Here is a 27,265-nt window from a genome sequence, read left to right as displayed (position 1 = left end):
TGCCCTGTTACTGTAGAGTATGATCAAAGTTGCTTTGTTAACACTTTTGGATGATCCCTAAGTAGGTGTCTCCCATCTGCCTCGTCCTTCCAAGAGGCCAATACACTGTAAAGTAATTTTATTACATTTACACTAGAAATTAATATCTTCTGTAAGTTTCTTTTCGTATCATACTACTTGATGCTACCCATAATTACAAACTTGTTACTGAACCACAACTAAAAATTGTTTCTCTTCCCACATCTGTCATATCGATAGCATTCCGCTATTGTTAGATCCTCAATGAGAAACTATTGTTACTATATATATATATAATTGTTCTGTTTATTGTTGTCACTCGAGGGCGTCAAGGAGATGACAATAACAGGCTGTAGCAATGTAAAACCATCCGTTTGTTACTTGCCTACCTTACTCTGATCAATATTTTATATCACCAATGTTGTTCTAATGCATCAAATTGCTATGTGATTAATGTTAGTTTGTAAGTGTGCCTTGGTAGAATACTCCATGGAGATGTAACAATGAGGCAGAACATTTCGGTACCGATGTTTCCAATAAAGCGCTCTAGATTTAGTGGCGTAATTGTGGTGCTTCTCATTAGCGTGTCCGAGTACCTAATCACAGTTGCTCTCTAACACGATTCATCCCTTAGTAACGGCAACAATAACACGATGGTACGTCGCAGTTTATTTTAAATATGCCAGGTCTCAATGCAGCGAGGGTCAATTTTCTGCTCACAGTCCATGAAATACGTACATTGCTGCCGGACAACAACGGGGGCTTTTTGTGTAATTATTCGTTTTTGTAGACTTAACAAAACAGCAGAGTTTGAGACTAATTTGGTTGGGAATAGTTATACTTCGCACTCTACGTTTGTTTCTGCTTTGATTCAGAACCTATCTTTAAGATGAACAAAGAAAAAAAAAAAGTGACAATATAGAATCTCTTCCACAAATTAACAGAAATGAATAAGTAACGCTTTTTCTGTCAGCAGTCCACTACACAGAATTGTGCAACCGCTACCAAACTCCTCATACACAGACGCCCACTAAACCGAGACACGTGATTCTAACGCCGTTAACGCCATCTGGGAATATAGGTGTTCGTATCCAGCTGGCAGAGAAAATCTTTCAGGTTTCCAACTTCCACAGTTTTCTTAATAAAAATAAACGTTTTGCGGAACGAGACAATTTGTTTCTTCTGCGCTACATAGACGCCATTCTTCATGATTTAAAAGATGTTGCGTTTCAAGGACTATAATATTCTTATTCTTTAGCCACCGATCATCAATGGCGAACGATGCAAATTAACTTTCAGAGCGATTCAAAAACCCACGAAGTCGAAACTTTATTATTGACTGCAATTATTCTTAGGTTTTTTGACCAATGAAAAGAATATTCGGCTACGGTACAATTTCTGAAATGACATTATTGAAATTAAGTGAATAAACTAATGTACAAAAATTTTACATTTAAAATTTTATTTCCTTGCTTCGCCATGTTGCCAACATCATGCTGAGTCCCAACCATGCTTCTAGGAACATGATCGATAGATGGCGGGCTTCCCGCCTGTATACTTCCTCGCTATTGGCTGAGCTGAATCACGTGGCTGCTTTCATACTTTCACCAGTAGATTCGTTTGGCGGGTAGGCATAGCGTTGGTAGCAAACGGCATTGGAGATACGTTAGCAATGGTGAGTACAGATAAGTTTTTGTGGTAAATACGAGTCGGTTGTGTTCAATTGTGCCAAAATTGGAAACTTCAAGGTTTCGTCTAGCAACTGGCGAAGTTTGAACGACTTACTACGAAAATTAACCTCATTTTCGTGAATTTCTAGGCTGGTGGAAAAGCTGGTAAAGACTCCGGTAAAGCGAAGGCGAAGGCTGTTTCGCGGTCAGCAAGGGCAGGATTACAGGTACTGTTGTTCCTGTTGATAAATGAAAAAAAATAGTTTTGAGTTTCCTCCATAATAAGACTTGCCTTTATTGTGAAATTATATTTTTCTTTGGCAGAAAAATCAATGTTTTGTCTAGTGCTAACCGTGCGTTATGTTGGCTCCGCAGTGAACGCTTTTTTTTTTCTGTCTTCATAGTTTCCTGTTGGAAGAATACACAGACATTTGAAGAACAGGACAACAAGCCACGGTCGCGTTGGAGCAACGGCAGCTGTTTATAGCGCAGCTATCTTGGAATATTTGACCGCGGAGGTGAGTTACAAAATGGCTGCATAGACTTTGGAAGACGTAATCAAGGATCTGTTGTTTGTTGAAATAGGCCGTAGTTTATATAATGGTGAAGTTTCTGGGTAAATATCTAACCTTGTCTTATAGGAAATAGATAATAGAAAGTCTGTCATTGTCGTGTCTTTGAATGTGTGTGTTTACAAAATATGAACGGTTGGGACCCTTCAAATTTTGGCGCGATTTTCCGTGCTGTTAGTATGTTGATTTTTATGTTTATTTTAATTGTAAATATTTTGATACAGGTCCTGGAGTTAGCCGGCAATGCATCAAAGGATTTGAAAGTGAAACGTATAACTCCACGTCATCTCCAGTTAGCTATCAGAGGAGATGAAGAGCTGGATAGCTTAATTAAAGCTACCATCGCGGGTGGTGGTAAGTGTAGCATTAAAATTAGTGTTGTATTTACTTGGATCTTGTAGAAGAATACACACACAGTCGCGTAATGGGATTGTTTACGAGTTCGTAGTGAAGTTTGTATGTTTTTAAAGGCACAACTTTGTGTAAGGATGCCGTGAGTGGTGCTTGTGGTTACTGAAAGTGGAAAGCAACGCTACAGTTTAACTGTTACGAACTGGCCTTGTGCCGGAATAATAATCGTAGTGAAACAAGAACTTTGTTCTTGCTTTGTTGGGATGTGCAGTGTCAAGTCACATACTTGATTTAGTGATGGTAACTGGGCTGTGGAAATGTTGCGGATTTAAAGTTCACTAATATTGCTATGTGATGTCAACTTCTTGATGCTCTGGTAGCATAGTTAGCACACTCAAGCATGTGATCTGTTTGTATATTAGGCCAATGGCTTCTCAGGTTAGCCAAGTTTTCTGCAGATATTTTGTATGGGTTGATTAGATTAAATAGGGAATCTGTTAGGTATACCTATTTCAAGAATGGAACAATAACATTGACGATTATATGGAAAGTAATGTACTAATATTCGTTACCAAATTCCTTTTATGTTGAAAAGGATGAATTTTGCTTTGTGAGGTATTTAGTACTTATTTGTGGAATTGTTAATTTGTAAAACTACTTCTTCCCAACAAAGAATATACCCATTGTGGGTGTAGAGTTGCTTCAGATAAATATTTTTGACTGATGCATAGCACTTGTTGCTGGGATAAGGGTGTAGAGGGTGCTCAACACTTTACATACCCTGGGGATTACACTTAAGATGTAAACATATGTGTACTAGATACTGTTTGAGCAGTGTTGGTAGTTTACTTCAGTTTCATAGGTGCATGTATCCTTAAGTGTCCAATAATACTGTTTCACATGATCCTCTAACATTAATCATGCAATTGATACAAAAAACTTTTCTTTCCAGGTGTTATACCACACATCCACAAATCTCTCATTGGCAAGAAGGGTTCACAGAAGCCAGCATAATGTGTAATGTGGTGTTATGTGAGGACATTAGTTTCAATAAGAAAGCAGTGACTGAACTTTGCATGAAATTGTGGAATTTCAAGAATGTGGTCAGACGTTGAAGACTGTTCATTTGCATTTAAAAGTTATTCATTACATTAAAGACTACTTCTATGACAATGTTAAAACACAACAGCAAATTCTGGGCACGTTTCACTAATTGAGTGAAGTTGATGTTAGGGGCATAGTTATTTTAAATGTTTTTGAAATGTCTTAAATTTATTGATACAGTCACAACATTAATGTTAAGCATTCATTAGTTTTAGATATCATTCGCCATAAACATATTTTTGACATTAAGTATTAAATATGTAGAAAATATATTCATTTCATATAAAATTTGCTTTGTTTCTTTGTCTAATCCCAAGTACTTAACAACTTCCCTAGTTCTGCATAGCATTGTTAGGAAAATGTGGTTTCACTGGTGATTGAAATTTAGATGTGGTTCACTTGGAAGTCTTGCTTTAGCCAAAAATATCCTGTGTAATTATAGGTGTAAAATATTCATTGTGACAATATATAAATCAGTTTATTATTCTAATTGTAGCAATTGCAGTGAATTGTGGAGTGTCAGTATTGTGGTGTTTGTGTTGCGGAGAACAGTGTGTGTTGCTAGTGACATATTGAGTGGTAATATTTTGGTGATGCAACTTCTGTCTGCTCTGAGGATGTAAGAAAGATTAAATTTAGACAGATTGATGTGGGCAGTTGGTATTATGTGAGAAGGGAATTGTTGGCAGGAAGTGGACTTGAAGCAAGGGCTTAACTTTTGTGCCATTTTTTTATGGCAACTCTCGTAATGGCTGCTAACCTTTGGATTTTTGTATAAATTCTGGCTGTGCACTGCAAGGATTGTGTGGTTAGGGGAAAGTATGTGTAGAAAAAACCTGTGAAGCTCATCTGAGGGTATGTACATATAGGTATTGTTTCATACATATGCATTGTATGGAGTAGTAAAGCCAAAACTGAAAAGGTCTTTGATTTTAAAAGGAGGGTTTTTGATTAAATGTGATGAGATTTAAAAAGCTATATGCCATGAAGTTACTTCTCCTAAAGTATAAACTAAAAATGGCAATACTACATAATTACATGAAATGTTGGGAATTAGATATAGGGAGTTCTGTATGTGGTCACTGCTGAATTTATCAATCGGTTCTGCAATAGTAACTGTTGATCTTGAACTATGCAGTTATTGGGAGGTGGTGGCTTAGACAAAAATGCAGTTCTTAATTCAATGTGGGTGTTGTGAATGGTTAAAATTTTTTTTTTTTAGATAGTGTATGGGCACTCTTCTAAAACGGAGTCATTGCATTTTGTAGATTGAATTATTGAGTCTGTAGTAGTGTGGAATGGAGTCAACGTGTTAGTGTGGTTCCAGATTAGCTTGCACCCACAAAGTCAGCTTCTTTGGGGAAAAAGCTGCTGTTTCTAAATTACTCAGCTTCTGTTTGTACCCTGTACTTTAATATTATTATAACATGTGAAACTACATTGACCCTCTATACTGTTTTTGTGTCAAAGATCTTGTGTACAAGATGCAGCAGGTACGATTAGTTCTTGTGGGTGACACTTGGATCATTAATGCAAGCATATGTACAGCAATAGAAAACAGTAAACAAAGGTCTTAAAAGTATCACTGGTTTCTGCCAAATGCTTTCAGCCTCAATTTTAGAAAGATGCCAATGTATTCAGTTAAGCACATCTAGAGCTAACACAGTGTAAACACATAGTGAGGAAGTAATCTGAGGAGTCCAAATTGATAATTTGCTCTGGGTAATCACATTTTTGCACTCCTAAAATATTAGTTCAGCCAGATTTGCACTTAAGAACTGTTGCAAATATTGGGGGAAGAAATCAGTGAGTTTACATTTTGCGATTTACAATGTCGTGGAATAATGTTATGGGTTAACTCATTGTTAAGAAAGTTTGTTGCCTGAAAATGTGTTGTAAGAATGTGGTGCCCACCAACAATTGCCTCGTAGATGTAAATTTGGAATGATGAGTAATGCTTCATGGTTTAATTATTCCATTGTAGTTTGTTGTAGATAATACACTGCAGCTCAAAGGGAACAGAAATGTACCTAGTTAAGATGATCGGGGGAATAATGTTCATTATGCCACATTAAAGTAGTCTAGCTCAGAGGTGCATAGTGCTGCAGTCAAAGTTTTTGATCGCTTACCCAGTGATACAAAATGTCTGGCTGACATTTTAGAACAGTTTCTCTTTGAAAGCACCTGCATAGTTTATTGTAATCTTAAAAAGGTAGTGAGTGGAATTCCATGCATATGTCTTATGCAAATTATCTGTGGAACATGAAACTGACTATAGTGCTGAAGTTAGGTTCAACTAGCTGCTTGTTGAATTATCACAATACGTAGTTTCAGGGGTTATAGTTTTATGTGGCAATTAGCAGTGTTATAAAGCTGTGACAGGTATTGGTAGTAATGTACAGCATTTCCAGAGTTAAGAAAATTTTTTATTTGGAAAAGAGCTAATAGCACATGAACAGGAGCTATGTAGTAAAAACATTCTCATTAATTTACTAGATTAAAAGGTATATGCTAGTGCCGTTTCTATCTGGACATATACTAGCTGAACCATGCTTGAACTTCATGAAAATTACGAAGTTCCAGAGGGTTAAAGCAACATGTAAGTTATCATTTGAAACAAGACTGCACTCGCAGCCATCAGCTAGCTGATTGTCATTCTGCTATACAAAATTTTCAGGGTGCTGGGAGCTTTAATCTGAGGAGTCCAAATATTATGGAGGATGTAATATGGCATGTCCTTTACATAGGTTTTTGATGTATAGGGATTGTTTTCCTGATGTCTACTGGTGACTTGTTACGAAATTGAGTGCTAAGCAGGGATGCAGTCTGTAGGGACATTTTTACACATGTTAATTGTGGTTGTGATATTCACAGTTAATACTATATTCAATCGTATTGTTTACTGAACATGAAAGTTACTTTTTTTGTTTGTAGAAATGGTGTTCAAATCTGTGGCCTTGCATATTTAAATTTTTAGTAATTTATTTGCCTGTTGATATCTATACCTTAACATAGAGCACTCATACATGGTATACAGTGATTTATTTATTGTGGCTGAATAAGCACATTGCACTTAGGTGCTATCGTCATTTACAATCAGTTTCCTCTTCTTGTTCTACTACTACTACTACTTCTTTGGGAGTGTTAACTATCACTTGTAAATGGTTTATTTCAAACCAAAGAACTCTTTGATTAAATGCAGAACATGCATTATTTTGATGCATTCTGTTATTCAGTTGAAGTTATTAAAAGGAATAAAAAACCCAATTCTGGTTTTGTAAGACAATTGAGTCTGCATTTTAATAAATTCAGTGTGTTGGGGAAATCTGAGATTTTTGTGTAACTCATACATTGACTCAAAAGAACTGGTATGAGTTTCACTTTCTGACCTATAAGATACCAAGGTGATTCTTTCAAGCATTGTTTGTGGCAATAAGTGCTTCCTCAGTGGTAGGTGAGCTGATGGTAACCTGTTTTTTATGTAGCCTTACAACTAAATATTTCTCCTTCTGAAAGGGTGTCAAAATTCCCTCAAGCATAAGCTCATTCTGATTCACTAGTCTTTGTCCCTCTTTTGATGCTCAAAGAGTGGTTTATACGCTTTTCTAAAAATGTGTGGCACACCCAGTCCTTTGTTTTCCCCACATCCTGCTGCTAAATGGTGACTCGATATCTGTATTTCTCATGGTGTGACTGACAGTGAGTCATTGTGAGTAACATTTATTTCAACTGTTTCCTGTAGAAGAAATGGTTCTAATTTTGCTTCATAAAATGTTTTGACATATTCCTTGTGTTCCTTAATCATTCAACTGATTCTAAACCAGAACTTTTTTTGTTGGCTAGAATGAAGTGTTAAGTGACCAGCACTGAAAACAAATTTCTGGATGATGGACCATATGGAATGACTATAAACCTCTTCGTTTGCCACATATCCATGACATTTGACAGCAGCCTGTTGTTTCTTTTCCTGCTGCTTTTATACCATAAGGGTGGTCAGATTTTTGGAAATCTGTGAAATAATTTGGACTATTAATTATCTTTTCTTGCTCCATTATCAGTACACCATGTTTTTGATTGTGCTTAATTATCACTGGCAGTTCTTGAGAAAATAAGAGTGAAACACTGTTTTGAGATACTGAGTTAATTACCTCTGACTATACCTATACTTGGTTCTGCATATGAAATCCAGTTTTTGCAAGTTATTGCCCAGACCCCTTTTGTTTACAATATTTCAAATAGACTATTTCATTAGCCTTTTATAGAATTAGTGTTATCTTACTATTGATTATCTGTGCGCACCGGCAAGGAACTACTAACCCCAGAACTGGTGTAGAATTGTTTGGAAGTTATACTAGGTAACTCACTATTTTTGTTTCAAGTGCAGGGCTCTATTACGTCAACTGTGATTTAGGATCTTGGCAAAAAATAATCTAATAATAGAGAGGGTTTATTTCACTGTGTGATACCAATTGTGCAGTCAAAGAAAGGCTGACAGATACAGTCTGGTCCGAAAGTCCTGTCACCCTCTTCTTTGTTCATGTGTGTTTATTTCGAACATGTTATAGCAGATGTGTGACAAACATTGATATTTTACATTCCAGCTTATTTAGTGATCTAGCACATTGATATGGGTACCATCTTTGTTGTGACACAAAATGATGCGGTGCCAGGTCCAGTGTGAAATTTTCTGGTGTAGGCAATGTGAATTCCTTTGAAAGCCTCCCTAACAGATTTCATAAATTTGTCAGTTATGTGCTGTCATTGTTTTGTGACATGCTTATTTATTCCCTGCAGGAAATTGTCACATAATGTCAGTCCTTTGGAAGCCAGGGGTAACACTTCATCCAAGAAGTCTCGAACACGTAGAGTGTATTGGGCAGGAGCTCCATCTTGTTGAAGCCAACTGTCACCAAAAATGTTGGGTCTCTGGAGCTCTGTAATAAACCATTCATGCAACATTTGCAAGTAAGGATGTTGATTCACTGCTCCAGCAAAGAATTACAGCCGTATGAGGTTCTTACTGGTGTGTACTGCATGTTCATTAGCCCAGGCATGTGCCAGAACACATTCTTCCATACTATAAGTACTTTTGTCCACCAGCTGCAAAAAGAGGGAGTGACAGGACTTTCAGAACTTACTGTCAAATAAATACTTTTGTTACAGGATACTCGGTGTGTTCCCTTAGGCAGTGTACCTAGGGAGGATAAGCATCATTATAAAATTTAGGATATCGTGCACATCGCTGAGCATGCTCCCCATACTAGTTTAGTTTGTGAAAGATGGTTGTTGTCAGCTTTCACCTTCAAAATGCAAAGGGCTGAAAGTGTAAACAATAGTTTGTTAGTTGCGACAACACTGTGGTGTTGCTGTAGGTGTATACAAAATTGAGTTATTCAGTTCATCCAAAAGAGAGAGGTGCAGAATAACTGAAGTTATAATCGAAACAGCTGCTAACAGAACAAAGTACTGCACCTTGACAATGTCGTGGCTTTTAAAGAAGGCATTTAGTGTTTTTTCTCCTCCATGAAAATGTTAGGAGTCCCATTAATATAACGAATGTCCATCAAGTATGTGGCAAGCCAACACTTGGATTCATCAGACCATTCCATGGAAATCACTGAAATCAGATAGAGGAAAATTGATAAAGTAGCTGAAGACAGTTTTAATGAAGTTATGTAGACTTAAATGGAGTATTATTGTTTTGTGGAGGCTTAAATGTTGATTTTTTTTTCTATAATGCAGTACTTGGGAAAGACACCTAAAGTGGCTGGTATCAAGCTTTATACTTTCACTGTAAAATTCCTTAAGAGGTTTGAACAACAAGGTGCAGTTGTGACTGTTCTTGGACCCAACTTTATGAATTGATGGAAGTGAATCTATATATGCTGTCAAACCCAGAGGGTCACATAGCCTAATAAAGTTACAGCAGAATGTATACGACGTTGACTGTATATGTAGAGAAACAAAGCTCCATATATTTAAGTACAATCAGGGCAAAAAAACTTCATTGCACAACTTTTATACTTCAGGAAACAGAGAAACGATGATGCAATAAAACATGTGGCCTTCATAGATCTAGCAGCCTGGAGACTAAATCAGTAAACACTATAAAACTACAAGCAAGGTGTAAAGTAAGCATTAAGTGTGAAGGCCACATAGTGCAAGATACATATGTAGAAGTTTTTGTCTTCAGTCCAGAGACTGGTTTGATGCAGCTCTACATGCTACTCTATTCTGGGCAAGTGCACAGACCTCTTCATCTCTGAATAACTACTGCAACCTACATCTTTCTGAATCTGCTTAGTGTATTCATCTCCTGTACAATTTTTACCCTCCATGCACCTCTCCAATACTAAATTGGTGATACCTTGATGCCTCAGAACATGTCCTGCCAACCGATCCCTTCTTCTAGTCAAGTTGTGCCACAAACTCCTCTTCTCCTCAATCCTATTCAGTACTTCCTCATTAGTTAACGTGATCTACCCATCTAATCTTCAGCATTCTTCTATAGCTCCACATTTCAAAAGCTTCTATTATCTTCTTGTCCAAACTAGTTATCATCCATGTTTCACTTCCATACATGGCTACACTCCATACAAATACATTCAGAAAAGAATTCCTGACACTTAAATCTGTACTCAGTGTTAACATATTTCTCTTCTACAGGAACACTTTTCTTGCCATTACCAGTCCACAGTTTATATCCTCTCTACTTCAGTGATCATCAATTATTTTGCTCCCAAAATAGTAAAACTTGCCAACTACTTTAAGTGTCTCATTTCCTAATCTAATCCCTTCAGCATCACCTGATTTAATTCGACTACATTCCAGTATCCTCATTTTGCTGTTGTTGATGTTCATCTTATATCCTCTTCTCAAGATGCTGTCCATTCCGTTCAACTGCTCTTCCAGGTCCTTTGGTGTCTCTGACACAATTACGATGCCATTGGAAAACCTCAAAGGTTTTATTTCTTCTCCATGGAAGATTTTAATTCCTACCCCCAAAGTTTTCTTTTGTTTCCTTTACTGCTTGCTCAATATACAGCTTGAATAACATTGGAAATAGGCTACAACCCTGTCTCACTCCATTCTTAACCACTGCTTCCCTTTCGTGCCCCTCGACTCGTATAACTGCCATCTCATTTCTGTACAAATTGTAAATAGCCTTGCGCTTCGTGTATTTGACCCCTATCACATTCGGAATTTGAAAGAGTATTCCAGTCAACATTGTCAAAAGCTTTCTCTAAATCTCCAGATGCTAAAACATAGGTTTGTCTTTCCTAAATCTATCTTCTGAGGTAAGTCATTGGATCAGTATTGCCTCAGGTGTTCCAACATGTCTATGGAATCCAATCTGATCTTCCCTGAGGTTGGCTTCTACCAGTTTTTCCATTCGTTTGTGAAGAATTTGTGTTAGTATTTTGCAGCCGTGACTTATTAAGCTGATATTTTGGTAGTTTTCGTACCTGTCAACACTTGTTTTCTTTGGAATTGGAATTATTATATTTTTCTTAAAGTCTGGGGGTATTTTGCCTGTTTCCAAACATCTTGTTCACCAGATGGTAGTTTTTTGTCAGATCTGGCTCTCTCAAGGCTATCAGTAGTTCTAATGGAATGTTGTGTACTCCCAGGGCTTTGTTTCGACTTAGGTCTTCCAGTGCTCTGTCAATCTCATCATGCAGTATCATATCTCCCATTTCACCTTCATCTATGTCCTCTTCCATATCCATATTATTTCCCTCAAGTAAATTGCCCTTGTATAGACCCCCTACATACTCCTTCCATCTTTCTGCTTTCCCTTCTCTGCTTAGGTCGCATTTTCCATTTGAGCTCTTGATATTCACACAGGTGGTTATCTTTTCTCCAAAGGCCTCTTTAATTTTCCTGTAGGCAGTATCTATCTTACCCCTAGTGATACATGCCTCTACATCCTTAAATTTGTCCTCTAGCCATCCCTGCTTAGCCATTTTGCACTTCCTGTTGATCTCATTTTTTAGTTGTTTGTATTCCTTTTTGCCTGCTTCATTCACTGTGTTTTTATATTTTCTCCTTTCATCAATTTCAATATATCTTCTGTTATCAAAGTTTCTACTAGCCCTTGTCTTTCTACCTACTTAATCCTCTGCTGCCTTCTCTATTTCATCTCTCAAAGCTACCCATTCTTCTTCTACTGTATTTATTTCCCCCTTTCTTGTGAATCATTACCCAATGCTCTCTCTCTCAGACTGTCTACAACCTTCAATTCTTTCATTTTATACAGGTCTCGTATTCCTAATTTCCCACCATTTTGCAGTTTCTTCAGTTTTAATCTACAGTTTGTAAGCAATAGATTGTGATCAGAGTCCACATCTGCCCCTGGAAATGACTTACAATTTAAAACCTGGTTCCTATATCTCTGCCTTACCATTATATAATCTATCTGAAACCTTCCAGTGTCTCCAGGCCTCTTCCTTGTATACAGCTATCTTTCATGAGTCTTAAATCAAGTGTTAGCTGTGATTAAGTTATGCTTTGTGCAAAATTCTACCAGACGGCTTCCTCTTTCATTCATTGCCCCCATTCCATATTCATCTACTAATTTTCCTTCTCTTTCGTTTCCTGCTGTCGAATTAGTCCCCCATGACTATTAATTTTTGCCTCACCTCACAATCTGAATAATTTCTTTTTTATCTCCTCATACATTTCTTCGATGTCTTCATCTGTGAAGCTTGTTTACATATAAACTTGTACTACTGTGGTAGGCGTGGGATTTGTGTCTATCTTGGCTACAATAATGTGTTCACTATGCTGTTCATACTAGCTTACCTGCGCTTCTATTTCTTGATTCGTTATTAAACTTACTCCTGCATTACCCCTATTTGATTTTGTATTTATAACCCTGTGTTCACTTGACCAGAAGTTTTCTTCCTCCTGCCACTGAACTTCACTAATTCCCACTATATCTAGCTTTAATCTTTTAATTTTCCTTTTTAAATTTTCTAACCCACCTGCCCAATTAAGGGATCTGACATTCCGTGCTCCGATCCGTAGAATGCAAGTTTTCTTTCTCCTAATAATGACGTCCTCCTGAGTAGACCCCGCCTGGAGATCCAAATAGGGGCTATTTTACCTCCAGAATATTTTACCCAAGGGGTCGCCATCATCATATCACCATACTGTAAAGCTGCATACCCTCGGGAAAAATTATGCCTGTAGTTTCCTCTGGCTTTCAGTCATTTGCAGTGCCAGCACAGCAAGGCTGTTTTGGTTAATGTTACAAGGCCAGATCAGCCAATCATCCATATTGTTGCTCCTGCAACTACTGGAAAGGCTGCTGCGCCTCTTCAGAAATGACACGTTTGTCGGGCTTTGCAAGAGAGAGCTCTCCACTGTGGTTGTACCAACGGTACCACAATCTGTATCACTAGGGCACGCAGGCCTCCCCACCAATGGCAAGATCCGTAGTTCATGGGAGTGTGTAATATAATTTGTTCAATAAGCACTTTCTCTCCTTTTGACCAACCACCTCCCATTACAGAACTGCAGATTGAGTCATGGCACAATATATATTTAAAGCAGTGTGAAAGGTAAAGACCAAACAGATGGATGGGATGCTGTCTTGAGTGTTATGTTAAAAGAAACAGGCCAATGAAATCACTAGCTGCTTACTTATCTTATTAACTGTAGCATTAGTGGAAGTATGTAGGCAAGTGAGTAAAATATTTGAAACAGTCATCTTACCTCAATGCGTAGTTTTCTTCTCAAGACCTGAAATGCTTATCAAACCACAGCATGGATTTAGGAAAGACCTAAGCAAGGCCACTGCTGTTATCAGTTTTTTTCCATGAAGTATGCTGTTTATCAACCAAAGAAAGTCTAACTAACTTACATATCAAATTGATGATAAAGTTCAAACTTTCAAATTCACAAGGGAAACAATGATACAAAGAGTCCCCCCCGAGGCTTAATTCATGGCTCTTTCCTGTCTCTGGCATATGTTAATGAAACTGTGCATCCCTAAACTCACATATTACGCTTGATGGCACCTCAGTTTTTTTTATATGGCAAAGGTTGTGAGGAAGTGAAATTTTTGGTAACTGATGAAGGGTATTGGAGTAAATATTTCCATGCTCATGGATTAAGGATCAGTGTAAGTAAATACCAGATGCTATTATTTGCAACCAGCAGTTCACAGCACTCGTGCAGAAACTATGTATGTGGGATAAAGGCAGTGGAAACAAATTGCTGTAAATTCCTAGGTGTCCACCTGGACTCAAATCTTCAGTGGAATCATGTTAATGCTGTGTGTAGTAAAGTCACTAATGACCAGTATCTGTTTTAGCCAGCTGTTCAGAATGGTGCACATCCACACCTTGAAAGCTGCGTATTATGGGTGAATCTAACCCTATCTTAGCTATTGCATAAGGATATGAGGTTGGGTGGCAGACATACAGCTTAACAGGGTACCGCTGCTACAAAAAAGATGGTTAAGGATAACACGTCGATTAAGTTGTAACAATTCTTGCCATGAAGTTTTCATAAACACAGGCACTTTACCACATATTCGTTGTACTTCTATAAATCAATTACTATGTTCTCGTCTCCCAGGAAACTGAAGTAATTAAGTGTTGTGATATACATGAGCGCACCACCAGGTCCAAAGATAACTAAAAAACTAAAGTGAAAACGACAGACTAGAGTCCATACATTAAGGGGCCGATATGGTTATAAGCTACCAGAGCCCCTGAAACCTAAGAAAGTGGGGTAGCACAGTGGTTAGCACACTGGACTTGCATTTGGGAGGACGACAGTTCAAACCCGTGTCTGGCCAACCTGATTTAGGTTTTCCATGATTTCCCTAAAACACTTAAGGCAGATACTGGGTCGGTTCCTTCAAAAGGCACGGCCACTTTTATTCTCCATCGTTCCATGATCAGAGCTTGTGCTTCATCTCTAATCCCCTCATTGTTGATGGGACGTTAAACACTAATCTCCTCCAACTTCCTGAAAACTATTAACAAAAACAGTTTGAATCAAAACTAAACAAATTTTTAATGGAAATATGTCTATATTCACCTATTGAACATCAACGCATAACTCGTGCAAAACTTGGCTGGCACTTTTCTCACATGATATCCTGCAAACAATGGATGAAGGACAACAGGCAGATTCCCTATTTCTAGACTTCTGGAAAGCATTTAACATTGTGCCGTGCTGCAGACTTGAACGAAGGTCTGAGCATACCGATTAGTTTCCCAGATATGCGAGTGGCTCGAAGGCTTCTTAAGTAACAAAGTCCAGTTCATCATAATGAGGGTATTGTCCGGAGTATCCCAGAGAAGTGTGACAGGACTGCTCTTATACCTAAATGATCTGATGGATAGGGTAAGCAGCAACCTGTGGCTGATGATGATGTGGTGAATTGGACGATGTCAGCTTGTGACTACAGGATGATGCAGGATGACTTACACAAAATTTCTGCTGTCAGTAAAATTCTTCCCGTTGTGTGGCTGCATCATCAATATGTAAAATTTTCCAACATATTGGCCACTTTTGCAAATGATCTTCCTCAGGATGTTTGGCTGAGTCAGCAAAACACCCTGAGGAAGATGATTTGCGACAGTGGCTGAAATGTCGGAATTTTACATAGGGTCAGTGCTGGGGCCACTGCTGTTTCTTATTTATATAAATGATATGTCTTCTAGTATTACAGGTGATTCAAAAATATTTCTGTTTGCTGATGACACCAGCTTTATAGTGAAGGATCTTGTGTGTAATATTGAAACAGTAACAAATAATGTAGTTCATGAAATAAGTTCGTGGCTTGTGGAAAATAATTTGATGCTAAATCACAGTAAGACTCAGTTTTTACAGTTTCTAACTCACAATTCAACAAGAACCGATATTTTGATCAGACAGAATAGGCATATTATAAGCGAGACGGAACAGTTCAAGTTCGTAGGCGTTCGGATAGATAGTAAGCTGTTGTGGAAAGCCCATGTCCAGGATCTTGTTCAGAAGCTAAATGCTGCTTTATTTACCATTAGAACAGTATCTGAAATAAGTGACACTTCAACACGAAAAGTAGTCTACTTCGCATATTTTCATACGCTTATGTCGTATGGTATTATTTTTTGGGGTAATTCTTCTGATTCAAAAAGGGTATTTTTGGCTCAAAAACGGGCTGTTCGAGCTATATGTGGTGTAAGTTCGAGAACCTCTTGTCGACCCCTATTCAAAAATCTGGGAATTCTGACATTGCCCTCACAGTATATATTTTCTTTAATGTCGTTTGTTGTTAGCAATATTAGCATATTCCCAAGAGTTAGCAGCTTTCACTTGGTTAATACTAGGCAGAAATCAAATCTGCATGTAGAATGCACTTCCTTGACTCTTGTGCAGAAAGGAGTGCAGTATTCTGCTGCATCCATTTTCAATAAGCTGCCACAAGAACTCAAAAATCTTAGCAGTAGCCCAAACTCTTTTCAAGTCTAAACTGAAGAGTTTCCTCATGGCTCGCTCCTTCTGTTCTGTCGAGGAGCTCCGGAAGAGCTAAAAAATTAAGCAAGTTCCAGTGTTACATTGTTGATTTTCTTCATTTAAACTTACGACTTGTCACGTGAATATGTTTTTTTATATTTCATTTTATCTGTTTCTAATAATTTCATGTATTGACTCGTTCCATGACCATGGAGACTTCTCCTTAATTTGGTCCCACGGAACAATAAATAAATAAATAAAATAAATAAATAAAAGAATTGTCAGCTGAAGCTGACTGCAGAGAGATTCTACTGCCACCAGTGTACATTTTGTGTAAGGAACATGAAGACAAGGCAAGAGACATTAGGGGATTTAGAGAGAGATACAGATGGTCGTTTTTGCATCTCTCTATTTGCGAATGGAACAGGAAAGGAAATGACTATTAGTGGTACAATGTTCCCCAGCCACTCATGGTGTATATAGCGTAAGTTTGTTTTTGCAACAAGAAAATGATAATTTATGATCTTCACGTACTAAGTCAGTGCATACATTTATATTTTGAGTTGTAATGTCTCTGTTAAAAAAAATATATATATATTTTTTTTTATTTTTTATATATATATATATATATATATATATATATATATATATATATATATATATATATATATATATATATATTCACTATTTATATCAATGTATTCACTTATGTTTGCTAACTAAACCTTTATATATGTGAACTAAAATCTGTGAAATGTCCGGAAACTATTTGCTATATGGACAACAAACAAATAAATAAACAATACGCTAGCCTGCAGAGTTTAAGAGGCCAGTGATGAAACATAATGTATATGCAGACAAGACATAAGGAAGTTGACAATTTTATGAAGTGCACAGTTTATGGTAAATTAATGATTCTTGTTGCACTAACAAGGGTAAATATTGTGATGTATTTGTAGGCATTATTAGTTATTATAATTGCTTACATGTATCTGAAATTTGCAAAAGCCATCATACTGAAGACTATATGCAAATAAATAATTAAATGTTATCAATGAAATACACTTACCAAGTAGGCTCAGATCATATCAGAATAGCACTGACTCACTGAATCATAGACAATGCCTTGATTACAAAGGTCCCGAGTTTGAGTCTCGATCCGGCACACAGTTTTAATCTGCCAGGAAGTTTCATATCAGCGCACACTCCGCTGCAGAGTGAAAACCTCATTCTGAAAACATCCCCCAGGCTGTGGCTAAGCCATGTCTCCACAATATCCTTTCTTCCAGGAGTGATCGTTCTGCAAGGTTTGCAGGAGTGCTTCTGTGAAGTTTGGTAGGTAGGAGATGAGGTACTGGCAGAAATGAAGCTGTGAGGACGGGGCGTGAGTCATGCTTGGGTAGCTCAGATGGTAGAGCACTTGCCCGCAAAAGGCAAAGGTCCTGAGTTTGAGTCTCGGTCGGGCAAGAAAGTTTTAATCTTGCAGAAGACCTGCTTTCTAAAATGATCCAATTCACATTTTTTGGAATGTGAACACTTTTTCTGTTTCTTGAGTGCTTGGTTTCCCCCCGCACAGTCATCCCACTCTGCAACTACAGTTTAGAGAGTTCATAGTGTTACTGTGCACAGAAGCTCTTTGTGTATTGTGATAGCTGCTTCATTTTGAACATAATGGAGCTGAATTTCTTACAGGCTGAATTAATATGCTGTTTTCATTTCAGCTTATTATCCATGTCAATGGTTAAGAATCTAGTGGAATCTACTTCTTCTAGCCTTTTTCATCCACCTCTAAGTCCATGTGCTCTGACTTATCTTTCTTTCTGAACACTGCAGATTGTCCAGTTTTAAACCAGTTTATTTTCCATGGGCCATTAGGCTGTTACACTTACAGAAATATATGCTCTTCCACATTTTGGTCACTGCTCAGTAGTGTCATGTCATTCACATACAATATATTCTTCCTCGAACAGTCCATGGATGTACTGCTGGTCCATAGTGTTCAACGGGCACAATATTTCGGCAATCAGACATGTTGCCATCGTCAGGTGCATCAGTGCACCTGATGTTGATGACATGTCTGATCACCGAAATATTGTGCCCGGACACACCTGATGATGGTGACATGTCTGACTGCCGAAATATTGTGCCCGTTGGACGCTATGGACCGGCAGTACACCCATGGACTGTTCGAGCAAGAAATACGCTGGGAGAAACTGAAGGATCAAAATATTTTCTTTGCTCTCTCTTCAACAACTGTATCATTTATGAACAGATTAAACAGTAATCAACCTGTTTCTGACTGGCATGTGTTCCTTTACATACATACTGTTTGCTGTTGTACAAGTATGACTGTATCCACTCTCCTGCTTGCCTTGAATGCCACAGCTTTCGAATTGTTGTGTCAGTATTGCTTGTGATGATGATGACAAATGCTATAAAGAGATCCAGAAATGAAGATACAACTTTTCTCATCTAAAGCCCATATACCATTTCCTGTGAGATTGGCAAATGCTGATTCTGTATATTCACCCTTTCTGAAAAGATGCTGTGATGGTACAAGGATGTTGTGTTTGCCAGATAAACAACCAATCTGTTATTCATGAACATCTCCAGCAGTTTTGAGAAAATTGATAGCAGGGAAAGCCATCTGTAGTTGTCAGGTTCATCATTACCCCCTTTCTTGTACTCTAGCATAACCCTGCTTAACTTTAACTTTTCTGGAAAAATTCCATCTCTGTCAGAGCTGTTTGCTACCTTCAGGTATGCTACGACTATTTGTTCACTTATTAGTCGCATTACATGATTCAATATTTCCTTACCACCAGCTGGTTCCTTTCTTGGCCTTTAGTTACTGTATAGTTCATATTTTGTGATATAGTTCATCTTTTGTGACTGGTTTCAGGAACATGATGCTGTATGATTGTGAATGGTTTCAAGAACGTGATGCTGTAGCTTATGATTTTTTGATACCCTAATACCCTTCTTTCATTCTCTACCACATTTATATAATTGCTGTTGAGTATATTTGTTATTTCTTTATCATTTGCAACCATTGTGTTTTCTATCCCTTGACCTGATTTCTGTTTCTTTGTTTGATCCATCTTTTTCCTTTCTTTCAGCATTAACTGTATTCCAAGCTATGTTCATCTTGTTTCTTGAGTTTGGTATGGTGGTGTTAATTGCTCTTACCTTTCTTATTACACTGAAGAGCCAAAGAAACTGGTACACCTGCCTGATATTGTTTAGGGCCCCCGTGAGCATACAGAAGTGCTGCAACACGACATGATATGGACTCGATTAATGTCTGAAGTTGTGCTGGAGAGAACTGACACCATGAATCCTGCAGGGATGTCTATAAATCTGTAAGAAAGTGAGAGGGTGGAGATCTCTTCTGAACAGCACATTGCAAGGCATCTCAGACATGGTCAATAATGTTCGTGTCTGAGGAATTCAGTGGCCCGTGGAAATATTTAAACTCTGAAGACTGTTGCTGGAGCTACTATGTAGCAATTCTGGACAAGTGGGGTGTCGCATTGTGCTACTGGAATTGCCCAAGTCCGTCAGAATGCACAATGTACATGAATGGATGCAGATGATCAGACTAGATGCTTACATACGTGTCACCTGTCAGAGTCGTATCTAGACGTATCATGGGTCCCATATCACTCCAACTGCACACGCCCCACACCATTACAGGTCCTCCACCAGCTTGAACAGTCCCCTGCTGACATGCAGGGTCCATGGATTCTTGAGGTTGTCTCCATACCCGTACACATCCATTCACTCGATACAATTTGAAATAAGACTCATCCAACCAAGCAACATGTTTCCAGTCATTAATAGTCCTATGTCAGTGTTGACAGGCCCAGGAAATGCGTAAAGCTTTGTGTCATGCAGTCATCAAGGGTACACGAGTGGACCTTTGGCTTTGAAAGCCCATATCATTGATGTTTCATTGAGTGGTTTGCATGCTGACACTTGTTGATAGCCTAGCAGTTTGCAGAAGGGTTGCACTTCTGTCACCTTGGACGATTCTCTTCAGTCGTCGTTGGTTCTGTTCTTACAGGATCTTTTTCTGGCCGCAGCGACTTTGGAGATTTGATGTTTTATTGGATGCCTGATATTCATGGTACACTCTTGAAAGAGTTGTATGGAAAAAATCCCCACTTCATTGCTACCTCGGAGATGGTGTGTCCCATCGCTCGTGTGCTGACTATAACACCACGTTCAGACTCACTTAAATCTTGATAAGCTGCCATTGTAGCAGCAGTAACCGATCTAACAACTACGCCAGATACTTGTTGTCATATATAGACATTGCCAATCACAGTGCCATATTCTGCCTGTTTAAATATCTCTGTATTTTAATACGCATGTCTTTAATAAATAATAATAATAATAATAATAATAATATTTATTCAACATCGAATAATCAAATACAATCCCTAGAAATAATACAGTTTCAGGACATCATACAGATTATTCTTCTGAATACATCAGTTTATAAATTACAAACTAAAGATTTGTTTGTATTAATAAATTTTACATTTTGATGCATTTTACATTTGGTAGTATTCAATCACAATATTACAAATGTTGTTGTTATCAACATTGTATTAGTTGTAAGTTACTTAAAACTATGAGTTTGACATACTTATGAAGCACTTTTCATACAGATATAATACTCGTCTAGGGAATAAGAAGGGTTTTCAATTAGAATTCTTTTTAGCTGATCTTTTAATTTGTTAGTGGGAAGGGTTGTGAGACTTTTTGGTAGGGCATTGGCTAGCTTCATCCCAGCATTAATTGCATTTTTTTCATGTAAAGCTGTTCTGTGGCTATCTACATGGTATATGAACTTTTGCCTTGTATCGTACTGGTGCAGGTCACAGTTGAAATTTGGATTTATTGTTTTCACAAGCAATATAACTTTCAATATGTATACACCTATAATGGTAAGCACACCTAATTTTGGGAACAGATTCCGACATGATTCTCGAGGTTTGGCACCACAAATAATTCTGATAGCTTTTTTCTGTAGTATTAATAATGTGCTTAGGTTGGCTTGAGTTGTTGCACCCCATATTTCTACAGCATAGTTTAAATTTGATGAGAATAGGGCATGATAAGCAGTTTTTAGTACACACATGTCCTTACAATATTTGCTAATCATATTTATAGCAAACACATTCTTCGACAGCTTACGTGCTTAGGAATCAATATGCATGTCTCATTTGAGGCTGTCCTGGATTGTAATTCCCAAGAACTTTGTCCATTTTTCCTTTTTTACAATGTCATTTCCAATGGATAATTTCATGTCAAATTCTATTTGTTTCCTTGTGTTAAATTCCATCATTGCAGTCTTTGAAGCACTTACATTTAGATGGCTTTCATTAAAATACTTGACTATTTCAGTAGTTACACTGTTGCACAGCACCTCCAGATGCTCATAGTCTTTGTTTTTACACACTATTGATGTGTCATCTGCATACAATATTTTTGTACAGTTAGGAGAACAATACTGTATATCATTAACATAAATCAAGAAAAGAAGGGGTCTTTGGCACTTTAGTATATATTCCTGTACTTCTCTTGTGATGCTTTATCTTGTCAGCTTCACTCATTCCTCTCAGTTCCTTTAGTTTCCTATGCTGTTCTATTTTACACTGGTAATCCCACAGTGTTTGAACCTGCAGTATTTTCATGTAGCTTTGCTGTAGGGAATGCTACATTAAAATGATATTTAATTGAAGCAATAAATAGATCATATGTTTCATTTGCATTTTATGACTGGGATTTTAGTCCACAATTCTCTACTTAATATTGCTCAACAGATGTTCATATTTTGCCCACTGATGATCCTGACTTCATTGGTTGTTTGTTTTGATTCTGGTATGTCATTTTCCATACCATATGCAAAAGTATATCAGCTGTCCATGATGACCAGCTATTTCTGTTTGAACTGCATATGATTCATATCACATCTACCAATATCAATAATGATATATCTAAAAACAAAGATGATGTGACTTACCAAACGAAAGCGCTGGCAAGTCGATAGACACACAAACAAACACAAACATACACACAAAATTCAAGCTTTCGCAACAAACTGTTGCCTCATCAGGAAAGAGGGAAGGAGAGGGAAAGACGAAAGGATGTGGGTTTTAAGGGAGAGGGTAAGGAGTCATTCCAATCCCGGGAGCGGAAAGACTTACCTTAGGGGGAAAAAAGGATGGTCCGCTTGTGTCTGTATATGCGTGGATGGATATGTGTGTGTGTGCGAGTGTATACCCGTCCTTTTTTCCCCCTAAGGTAAGTCTTTCCGCTCTCGGGATTGGAATGACTCCTTACCCTCTCCCTTAAAACCCACATCCTTTCGTCTTTCCCTCTCCTTCCCTCTTTCCTGATGAGGCAACAGTTTGTTGCGAAAGCTTGAATTTTGTGTGTATGTTTGTGTTTGTTTGTGTGTCTATCGACCTGCCAGCGCTTTCGTTTGGTAAGTCACATCATCTTTGTTTTTAGATATATTTTTTCCACATGGAATGTTTCCCTCTATTATATTAATATCAATAATGACATTGTCAAAAAGTGTCATGACTTTGAAAAGTCACTTTTGTTGGTGCAGAGATTGACACCTCCATACCAGTAATGAAACCTCCACACATATCAGTGCTTCTCTTCAACGGTATTATGAAAAACATAGATTGCTACTCATCATAAAGATGACACATTAACTTACAGACAGGCACAATGAAAAGACTGTTACATACAAGCTTTTGGACAAAGCCTTCTTCAAAAAAGAAAAACACTCACACAATCACAGAAGCAAGCACATCTCATACACACATGACTGCTATCTCTGGCCAAACTGAATTTTTATTTACTGAAGAAGGCTTTGGCCAAAAGCTTACATGTAACAGTCTTTTCGTTGTGCCTGTCTACAACCCAACATATGACTTGTTTCACGGCAAGTAGAACTATACCCTTTTCGTAATATTGTTGATATTCCAACCTGTACTTTTCATTGTTCAATGTGTCTCTTTATATTAACTTGTAATAAGTTATCATTTTTTCCCAAGGAGGTGCAGATCTCACCTGGTAATATGTATACCAAAATCCTCATGTGTCATTACACAAGTAGTTTCAAAGTCTTTTACTTTCAGTGTGGGTGATGTCACACCTTTACTGTTTTTTTAGGAGCTTTCCTGTCTTGACATATACAGAAACTCCGCCACCTTAGTGTTTTGATCTATATAAGCAACTGGATAATTTATCCATTTATTGTCAGATTACCTTTCTGATCTTCAGTTAACACATGCTCATTGATGCATATGTCTGGTTGCAGTTCACTTAGGAATTTATAAGCTTCCAATTTCTTGTTAACAATAATTGATTATTCTTATGTAGTGCTTTTATGTAATTTGCCTTTTGCTGACTTACATGTTGTAGACTGTGTTCTGATAGCTTATTTTATAATTCGTGCTTTTTTGGATGGTGCAAGGCCATAAAAATCATCTGTGCTGCTCTCATGAGTGAATTTCCACTTGCAGGTTACAAACCATTGCTGTATTTACTTGTGGATGTTTTAGTTGCACTGCTTCCTTCACCGTGTTCTTACTAGCCACAACCAATTTCTAATTTGTGATTGCCTGATGTGTTCAGTGGAGTACTAGAATGCGAGAGGGATGTTACTGTTATATAGTTGTTATCCCACAATACATGAATAATTAGTACTTGTCTTTAATCTTCCACTTACAAGAGAAAGATTTTGGAATATCTCTGAATCACAATAAAATTCAAATTAAATCTGTTCTATGATAATTAAATGGACACCCTAGCTGCAAACAGGCGTTGATGCACTTCATTGGGGACATGTTGAAAATGTGTGCCCCGACCGGGACTCGAACCCGGGATCTCCTGCTCACATGGCAGACGCTCTATCCATCTGAGCCACCGCGGGAACAGAGGATAGTGCGTCTGCAGGGACTTATCCCTTGCACGCTCCCCGTGAGATCCACATTCCCAACATGTCCACACCACTACAATCGTAGTGCGCCTAATAGATGTTTGCCCATCATACTCATTACTTGTGGCAGATTAATCTACCAAGTCCTGTACGAGTTCGGGCACAGCATGTGCATTCACACAAAAAGGTCAATGGCCAGGAAGCCATATTTTAACTATATATGACGGTAGTATCTGTTCCCGAAAGAACAGTTACCGTGGATGACCATGCAGCTTTGCTAGAAATGAAATGATAATTAAATGGACACCCTAGCTGCAAACAGGTGTTGATGTACTTCATTGGGGACATGTTGAAAATGTGTGCCCCGACCGGGACTCGAACCCAGGATCTCCTGCTTACATGGCAGACGCTCTATCCATCTGAGCCACCGCGGGCACAGAGGATAGTGCGTCTGCGGGAACTTATCCCTTGCACACTCCCCGTGAGATCCACATTCCCAACATGTCCACACCACTACATTCGTAGTGCACCTAATAGATGTTTGCCCATCATACTCATTACTCGCGGCAGATTAATCTACCAAGTACTGTACGAGTTCGGGCATAGTGTGTGCGTTCGCACAAGAAGGTCAATGAAGTACATCAACGCCTGTTTGCAGCTAGGGTGTCCATTTAATTATCATTTCATTTCTAGCAAAGCTGCATGGTCATCCACGGTAACTGTTCTTTCGGGAACAGATACTACTGTCATATATAGTTAAAATATGGCTTCCTGGCCATTGACCTTCTTGTGCGAACGCACACGCTATGCCTGAACTCGTACAGTACTTGGTAGATTAATCTGCCACGAGTAATGAGTATGATGGGCAAACATCTATTAGGCGCACTACGAATGTAGTGGTGTGGACATGTTGGGAATGTGGATCTCATGGGGAGTGTGCAAGGGATAAGTCCCCGCAGACGCACTATCCTCTGTGCCCGCGGTGGCTCAGATGGGTAGAGCGTCTGCCATGTAAGCAGGAGATCCTGGGTTCGAGTCCCGGTCGGGGCACACATTTTCAACGTGTCCCCAATGAAGTACATCAACACCTGTTTGCAGCTAGGGTGTCCATTTAATTATCATTTCATTTCTAGCAAAGCTGCATGGTCATCCACGGTAACTGTTCTTTCGGGAACAGATACTACCGTCATATATAATCTGTTCTATGTCTGTTTGGATCAGCTCACTTTTGCAGACTAATATGCAATTGCTCTCCCCTTCATCTCTGCTCCTTTTGGTTTAAGTGAGTTCATAATTTGCACTTGTCGGATTAGCAAGTTGATTTTATAAGATTTCGTTTGCTCTCCTCCTCCGACACTTTGTTTATGGCTTTAAAAACTTTGTAATTTTGTTGCCCTGTCAAATTTTCTGTCTATACCTCATTTTCTTGACAAGTGGGTAAATATGTTTTTGGCCAGTAACTCCTTTCCTAATGCATTTAAGTGGAGTCCATGAACAGCATGGTATCTTTGCTCTAGGCAGCTTAAGTTGATAAGTTTAGTGATTTTAAAGTGAATGCACATTTTTATAATATGTGGGGTGTTTGCAGTACTGATTTCACATTTTATGCACAACCAAGATGTTAAATCTTATAAGTGTTCCGATGTTAGTACATGGCAAATTGAACTCTTTCTTAAGCTTATTACTACAGCATGTCAAATCTTGTTGATCTGTAAAACAACCGAGAGTAAAATTGAATAGAAGCAGGGATAAAGGATGGATAATTCCTGGGATTAAAGTATCTTGTGCTAAGAGCTGAGGGTTCTGCCTAATTTAGAGAAAAAACCGTATCAGAAGGTTGAAACTCCATTACCACCAGTGTTTTAAAAGCGTTCTGTCTTTTTTTAACAAAGCAAAATACAAGCACTGTGCTCAAAAAATAAAACTAAGAATAAGACAAAAATATTGAAATATTATTAAATAATATGCAAACAAAAATACTTGCAACTGAAACACCAGATGACAGCTCTTGCATAAACAATGACACATGCAAATCACTGTTTACCAAATCCTGTGATTACTTCCTTACAGTGGCAGTAAAAATTGCACTAGATGTAGCTACCTTAAGTCTCCTGGTGTATTAACTGATAATATTCTTGTTATTCTCGCAGGCAAGTTGTACAATTCCCTTGACACAATATATCAGTGGTCCATCTGGCTGCCATCTTCACATGAAACACTGTTTAATAAGCTCTCTGACAAGCTAACACTGATAGCATTCTCACCTGAAGAAGGTGGCTAAATTTTGTTTCAAGATGATTGTATGATCTGGCTCCACACTCAAAAAAAAAACATCGTTGCACTAGATTCATTAAATTTACTCCCGCAGACACAGCATACACCACCGATAGACATTAGCTGAAAAAATGTAACCACTAAGGAGATTACAACATTCATCAGGTCAATAGCAAGGATTAGTTCTGTTGGTTATAATGGTGTTTCTAACAGAATATTGAAGTTTTGTGCTGATTTGATATGGCTATGTTTTGTGTTAATGAATGATCCACAACACTTTCTTACAGGTGGAAATATGCGGTAGCAACAACCATCTATTAAATCACAGATAAAGAAACCACCTCCTTTTATAGAGGTATTTAATTCCATTCAGTCATTAAAAAAAATGAGAAAATGGTCTATGATGGAATAGTGGATCATATATCTGATGAACAGAACTACTTTGTTAGTAGCCTGATTTAGCTATCAAAAGACAGCAATGTTCTATGACACACCGTCTCAAAAGCTTTTATTCTGTTGTCTGTAAGTTACTACTTATCATCCGTGATTTTACCATATAAGGCTACACTCAGACAAATTTATGTTAGATACTAGTGGAGAAACCTGGCATTGCCCATGTATTTGCTCACAGCTCTGCATCCACACCTGTACTGCTCAACATCTGGCCTTGTGCTTAATGTTGATGGTGTCATATTTTCTGAACTAAGTGTCGTACAGTGATATAAAGTTATAGGTACATTCAATGGTATATGTGAAAAATGTCTGTAAAATGTGTTGCAAATACAATTCGTAGTAAAGAAGTAATAAATTAAAAGGTCATGCCTCTTGTGGTACCTTTACTGCACGAA

General features: G+C 38.0%; 1 protein-coding gene and 2 non-coding genes across 3 annotated transcripts; 2 read left to right on the top strand and 1 right to left on the bottom strand.

Annotated features, from left to right (window-relative positions):
• The first annotated feature begins 1,552 nt into the window (after positions 1-1,552).
• On the top strand, positions 1,553-4,003 carry LOC126418375 (histone H2A.V). The gene is made up of 5 exons (XM_050085187.1): positions 1,553-1,693; positions 1,838-1,915; positions 2,093-2,206; positions 2,485-2,614; positions 3,564-4,003. Exons 1-5 carry the CDS (start codon positions 1,691-1,693, stop codon positions 3,623-3,625), a joined length of 387 nt encoding a protein of 128 aa, XP_049941144.1. The 5' UTR covers positions 1,553-1,690; the 3' UTR covers positions 3,626-4,003.
• Positions 4,004-24,503: 20,500 nt separating this feature from the next.
• Positions 24,504-24,578, bottom strand: Trnat-ugu (transfer RNA threonine (anticodon UGU)). Its single transcript has one exon. It is a non-coding gene; the product is annotated as a tRNA-Thr (tRNA).
• A 540-nt stretch (positions 24,579-25,118) lies between these two features.
• Trnat-ugu (transfer RNA threonine (anticodon UGU)) lies at positions 25,119-25,193 on the top strand. Its single transcript has one exon. It is a non-coding gene; the product is annotated as a tRNA-Thr (tRNA).
• The last annotated feature ends 2,072 nt before the right edge of the window (positions 25,194-27,265 follow it).

This window comes from Schistocerca serialis, chromosome 1 (genome assembly GCF_023864345.2).
Source record: "Schistocerca serialis cubense isolate TAMUIC-IGC-003099 chromosome 1, iqSchSeri2.2, whole genome shotgun sequence".
Taxonomy (NCBI): domain Eukaryota; kingdom Metazoa; phylum Arthropoda; class Insecta; order Orthoptera; family Acrididae; genus Schistocerca; species Schistocerca serialis.
Note: the sequence above shows the minus strand (reverse complement) of the source record. Positions and strands in the feature narration are given on the sequence as shown.

What these genes read in the sequence shown, in the direction of transcription:
- LOC126418375 (XM_050085187.1), top strand. An exon ending in CAGCAAGGGCAGGATTACAG is followed by an intron (nt 1,916 to 2,092) that starts GTACTGTTGTTC and finishes CTGTCTTCATAG; the next exon opens with TTTCCTGTTGGAAGAATACA. An exon ending in TGGAATATTTGACCGCGGAG is followed by an intron (nt 2,207 to 2,484) that starts GTGAGTTACAAA and finishes ATTTTGATACAG; the next exon opens with GTCCTGGAGTTAGCCGGCAA.